General features: G+C 44.4%; 1 protein-coding gene across 1 annotated transcript; it reads right to left on the reverse strand.

Annotated features, from left to right (window-relative positions):
- Positions 1-796: 796 nt before the first annotated feature.
- adra2db (adrenergic, alpha-2D-, receptor b) lies at positions 797-2,764 on the reverse strand. The gene has a single exon (XM_058416086.1). The coding sequence runs from the start codon at positions 2,383-2,385 to the stop codon at positions 1,165-1,167; it is 1,221 nt and encodes a 406-aa protein (XP_058272069.1). The 5' UTR covers positions 2,386-2,764; the 3' UTR covers positions 797-1,164.
- Positions 2,765-6,383: the final 3,619 nt, after the last annotated feature.

Here is a 6,383-nt window from a genome sequence, read left to right on the forward strand (position 1 = left end):
GTCAAATGCAATTTGACGCTGCTAGCTTTAGCTATGAGTTCATTTAAAAAGTCTCGTCCACTAGATTGTCGTCGGCCATCTTGAATTGCTTGGTAGCCATACCCTTCTTCCTCTACATAAGCAAAGCTGCCAGCTTTGGGTGCATGAAGAGTCCAACATTCCACACTCATCCAGATATTTCTTCTTCTTGTTCAAATTTTCAGCGTGAACAAACTATACTACTACAAAGACACACTAATTTTATTTCTAATATCTTTCTCTTATTAGAACTGTTTCATTTTTATATAACATAAGGTGTCCAACACACACACACACAATAAGTAACGTGTGTGAAAAAGATTTAATTAGCACAAGCTAAGATAAGCAGCTCTGAGAAATGAAGTTCAGTGTGCACCTTGTTTCACTGGAATTCTTTACATTTTGGCTTAACTCTGGTCTATTAAATAAGAAGGATTTGTATCTGGTCATTTTATTTACATTAACTAGAACACAAGAGTCATATACACCCACTAATCCCCACAAATAGGACATTTTTGACTAACTGAACTGAATCTAGCTTATTACGGTGTAAACGTATTGGAGGTATAGAGTCAGTATTGTTTAGTCACAAGAATAAAGAGCAATTCTATTGGTGCCCCTTATAGTTGTTTTTGCATTTAGAGCTCTGTAGATAACCAGTAAGATGAAAAGACGCCTTTCATCCACCAAAAATATCCATTGCATATTTATATATATATTTGTATGCACCGATATCCATTCCAAGAAAGAGTATGAATCTTATTTTGTTGTTGTTTTTATTTAAACATGATAGGATGAATGATTTGTTTGCATTTACCGGAGAGGCATTGCTTCTGGATCTTTTGTTGGAAGTGTCAGTCCCTCCTACAGCTGCAGTTGTGTCCGGTTACTCTTACATAAACACTGTAGATGTTTAATCCGGCACTGTGGATCAGAATTCAGTCATTTTCTATAGGTGAAATCTCAGCAACCCTATCTAGACATGTAAACATGAGAGAATAGAATATCTGTAAAAAAACAAACAAATGGGGTTCCTTATAGTATTTACACACACACACACACACACACACACACAGAAACAAACTTTCATTCATTCTTTTTTGGGGCAGCAGGTAAAATCGTGCACAAATCCAAAATAATCTACATTCAGGCTCTGACTGGGTTGTGGCACATGATCTTTTTAAAAGCTCTCCGAAAGTCCCGGTTAAAAATGGTGTAAATGATAGGGTTCACTGAGCTGTTGCAGTAGCCGATCCAGAAAAAAAGGTTGAACAGCGTGTCAGGTATCGTGCAGCTCTCCCTGCACACGGCGTGAAGGCTGTAGGTGAAGAAAAACGGGAACCAGCAGAGCACAAAGACACCCATAACCACAGCCAACACGAAAGTAAAGCGTTTCTCGCGCATCTGAGCCAGTTTGGCTTTGGACAGAGAGCTCTGTCGGACACGATTCACCGGCTCATCGTCACACGCTTCCGACGCGCGTGCTTCCAGCTTGGCACGTGCGCACACACACGCGACTTCCACTTTGCCGCCTCTGGCCGAGTGCGCATTGGAGACGCAGCTCTCTTCCAGATCGATGGCGTCCAGCTCACCTTGGTTTTGCTCTTTAGAGCCGTACACGCTCGGACTAGTCGCGTCGGACTTTCCCTTGCGCACAAAACCCGTCTCGGAGAGTGAGGGCTGGCGCGCCATGCTGGCTTTGGCCACAAACACGGTGGCGGCCCTTTGTTTGGCCACTCTGTAGATCTTGCAGTACACGGACACCATGATGAGGCCCGGTGCGAAGAAGGACACGGCGCACGAGGACAAGATGTACCACGTGTCGTTGTTTAGCAGGCACTCGAGCTCGTCATGCTTGGTCATGACAAGCGGTGGGAAAGAGATGACAGCTGAGATGATCCACACAGCGGCAATCATAGTCTTGACGCGGCGCGGCGTGCGCTTCAGGTTGTAGCTCACAGCGCTCGTTACTGACCAGTAGCGGTCAAGGCTGATGGCGCACAAGTGCACGATGGACGAGGTGCAAAAGAGCACGTCGAGAGCCAGGTAGAGCGCGCACCACGTGCTGCCGAAGTACCAGTAGCCCATCACTTCGTTGGCCAGAGAGAACGGGATGACCAGCGTGGCCACCAGGATGTCCGCCGACGCCAGTGACACCAGGAAGAGGTTCTGGGGAGCGCGCAGAGCGCGGCTCGTGAACACGGCCACCACCACAAGCACGTTTCCTATGATGGTGACCAGAATAATCACTGTGACCACCAGGATGATAAAAGCGGCCGCGCAGCGCGAGTGCGGCGGAAGTTTGGGCGCGCTCGTGCCGTTCGCGGAGGAGTTGAGCGCAGGAAAACTCGCCTCCGCTATATCCATTCTTTATGCATTTGCTCGGAGTCACCCATTGCGTCCATCCAAGCCTGCACGCTCCATTCAGTTTTTATTCCAACTAAACACTATGTCGGCGTTCCACAGTTTGCCCCGAATTGTGGACGACGGAATTATGTCTCTGGTCTTCGTCGTCGCTTGCGCGCTGTGTCCTCTCATGCCCAGTCATTCTGACCCAGGAAAACTGAGTGCAAGTAATAATCCTAGATATAAAGGATATACTTCCAATTCTTACCGCTTCATTTTATGGAGAAAAAAGTCTGCAGCTGGCGGAAATGCTACTTCTTTTCGTGACCGTAGCTAATCTCTTGCGTTTCGCGTAACGAATGTGGGAGTGTTGGAGCTGGCATGTCACTTCAGGTTATGCGCTTGTATGTGCAGAGAGAGAGAGAGCGAGAGAGAGAGAGAGAGAGAGAGAGAGAATGGGCGGAAGCAAATACGTGGTGCGGGACTTGTGTGTGATTTCACACTTTTATGGCATATTGTAAAGAAAACCTCGAATCATCGACGCCAATTGCAATCACATAGCAGGCGATATACTACTGCACGAGTGCACGAGCGCATATTCCTCGCCACATGTTATCCCATTTGCTATGATAAACGCTATTACGCATTAATACGTTATATCACCGTGTCATAAGCTGGGCATTTTGGAGACACGCGCGTATGAATTTGCACCCAGTGCTGCGCTCCCCGACGAGGCTTAATAGCATTAGGAAGTAATGAAACGTTTCCTGAGACATTTCAGGAACAACTTCTTTCACATCACGCCGGTCTTGGAGGCACTTCGCCATTCAAATCGCTGAATGTCCTCGTGCGTCAAGAGCCGCGTCTCATTACAACCCCATTACCTGCTATCAGGGTCTCTAAAGAAACAGAGGTTTAGACCTAAACGCCAATTCCAAAGTTGCTATCTATAATCTGAGTAAATGCTTCAGAAAAGTGCAGCATTGAAATGTCTCTCAATGATTTTAATCATCCAGAGTATTTCTCATATAGATTATTCAATTCCCTAACAGCTAAAATCAATCTAAGGGCAACGTGACTCTCTCTCTCTCTCTCTCTCTCTCTCTCTCTCTCTCAGACTTGGGATGGTACAATCGAGATTACTTTTTACTCTTTTGTAGCTCATGTACCTATCCATCATTTGGAAACGAGAATATATTAGACCTTTAAAACAGATTATGTTCCATTATTGATCCTTAATCCTTTAAAATCTTTTAAAAGCTTCATTCTGAAATTCCACATTCACCTTCTGGAATTCCATCTAACACACACCCAGATAAAAGATCAAATATATGACCAAAAGTATGTGGGCCTTCGCCAAACTGGTGGAAATCTTATTTACTCTACATCTAATCTAATCCAATCTACCTTTATGAGAGTCACACATAGAAGTAGGTCAGGGCTGAATTTTTTGTACCTGACCCATGCCCCCCCCCCTTATTGATTATTACCTGTTTCTTTTTTATCCTTTCTGGTCATTTAAATTATATATATAGTACATATTGGGTGTCATAAAAATGGCTGCAAGTATCAGGGTAAGGAAGGCCAAAGAGGAGGTATATGGATGTAATAAATGAGGATATGAAGCTTGTGGGTGCAAGTGTTGAGGATGCAGAAGATAGGGATAGGTGGAGAGAGATGATTCGCTGTAGCCACCCCTGAAGGGAAAAGCCGAAAGAAGAAGAAGAAGAAGAAGAAGAAGAAGAAGAAGAAGAAGAAGAATCAGGGTAAGATGTTTTTGTTAAATTTCCTACCTTTACCTAATATACAGCGATCAGGCATATCATTATGAGCAGTGACAGGTTAGATGAATAAGACTGATGATCTCCTCATCATGGCACCTGTTAGTGGGTGGGATATATTACGCAGCAAGTGAACATTTTGTTCTCAAAGTTGATGTGTTAGAAGCAGAAGTTTGACAAGGGCCAAATTGTGATGGCTACACCACCTGATCAGAGCATCTCCAAAACTGCAGCTCTTGTGGAGTGTTCCAAGTCTGCAGTGGTCAGTATCTATCAAAAGTATCCTTTAAGTCCTGTGAGTATCCTTTAAGTCCTGTCCCATGGAGGCCCGTGAAGTCCCCGCCTCAGAACTTACAGGATTTAAAGGATCTGCTGCTAACATCTTGGTGCCAGATACCACAGCACACCTTCAGGGATCTAGTGGAGTCCATGCTTCGACGGATCAGGGCTGTTTTGGCAGCAAAAGGGGACCAACACAATATTAGGCAGGAGGTCATAATGTTACTTAGACACGGGCTACTATCTGATGTTTGTGCTTTATAATTAAGATGAGCAGAAAAGCATCTCGATAACCTTGAGGTGGATGAGCTTCAGGTTTCACTCAAGTCAGACAAGAAACAAGAATATGGGGGTCCAGTGGGCACAGACTAACCCAAACCGTATAGCCGAAAACTGGGGGGAAAAGGCAAAGCAACGTTTTATAGACAATTAATATAGACATGCTACGATGTTTTTCTTAGACCTTAAGAAACATGTCTGCTGCATTACTTGTTCACCAGCATCAAAATTTCCATTTGAAAATCTGTACTTTTAGACTCTCTCTCTCTGTCTTTCTCTCTCTCTTTTTCTTTCTATATTAAATAATGGAAAACTAGGGAGCATTTGAATTACAATAGAGTCTGTCCATCACTGTGCAATTGGAGTGCATCATATTTCGGCTCGTGTAAAGCCATGAGCTCTTCTTATTCCCTTTCCATTTATTGTAAATCACTCTTAATAAGACCATCCAGTAAACAAACAGACACCAGTATGAATGTAAATCAGTTTGGATTAAACGTCAACACTAAAAAAGGTTATTATACGAACAGGTTTGCCAAGTGAAATTCATTATGAGTTCTAATGAACGCTATAGACGTGCGCTTATGTAATTGTGTTTTGGAGTGTTTTTAAGAGCTTGCTGCAGGAGCAGTTCGCCGAAGAGCTGCTGGAGATTGTTGTACTCGCTCGCAGTCCTGAAGAAGACACTCAAAGCTGTTTTCTCTGAAAGCAAATCCCACTCGATGACAGGTTATCTGAACTTGGTGTGAGACAGCTGGGAAGAGGGAAAAGGAGTGCCAGAGAGAGAGAGAGAGAGAGAGAGAGAGAGAGAGAGAGCTAGGAAAAGAAAAAAGGAGAGTGAGAGAGGGAGAGAGAGAGAGAGAGAGCTAGGAAAAGAAAAAAGGAGAGTGAGAGAGGGAGAGAGAGAGAGAGAGAGAGAGAGAGAGCTAGGAAAAGAAAAAAGGAGAGTGAGAGAGGGAGAGAGAGAGAGAGCTAGGAAAAGAAAAAAGGAGAGGGAGAGAGAGAGAGAGAGAGAGAGAGAGAGAGAGAGAGCTAGGAAAAGAAAAAAGGAGAGTGAGAGAGGGAGAGAGAGAGAGAGAGAGAGAGAGAGAGAGAGCTAGGAAAAGAAAAAAGGAGAGTGAGAGAGGGAGTGAGAGAGAGAGAGAGCTAGGAAAAGAAAAAAGGAGAGTGAGAGAGGGAGAGAGAGAGAGAGAGAGCTAGGAAAAGAAAAAAGGAGAGTGAGAGAGGGAGAGAGAGAGAGAGAGAGCTAGGAAAAGAAAAAAGGAGAGTGAGAGAGGGAGAGAGAGAGAGAGAGGGAGGGAGAGAGAGAGAGCTAGGAAAAGAAAAAAGGAGAGCGAGAGAGACAGAGAGAGAGAGAGAGAGAGAGAGAGCTAGGAAAAGAAAAAAGGAGAGTGAGAGAGGGAGAGAGAGAGAGAGAGCTAGGAAAAGAAAAAAGGAGAGTGAGAGAGACAGAGAGAGAGAGAGAGAGAGAGAGAGAGAGAGAGAGAGCTAGGAAAAGAAAAAAGGAGAGTGAGAGAGGGAGAGAGAGAGAGAGAGAGAGAGAGAGAGAGAGAGCTAGGAAAAGAAAAAAGGAGAGTGAGAGAGACAGAGAGAGAGAGAGAGAGAGAGCTAGGAAAAGAAAAAAGGAGAGTGAGAGAGGGAGAGAGAGAGAGAGAGCTAGGAAAAGAAAAAAGGAGAGTG

This window comes from Hemibagrus wyckioides, linkage group LG18, assembly GCF_019097595.1.
Source record: "Hemibagrus wyckioides isolate EC202008001 linkage group LG18, SWU_Hwy_1.0, whole genome shotgun sequence".
In the NCBI taxonomy this organism is placed as follows: domain Eukaryota; kingdom Metazoa; phylum Chordata; class Actinopteri; order Siluriformes; family Bagridae; genus Hemibagrus; species Hemibagrus wyckioides.

Bases quoted from the DNA above. Each gene is read 5' to 3' on its own strand.
- adra2db (XM_058416086.1), bottom strand. From the start codon at position 2,385: ATGGATATAGCGGAGGCGAGTTTTCCTGCGCTCAACTCCTCCGCGAAC.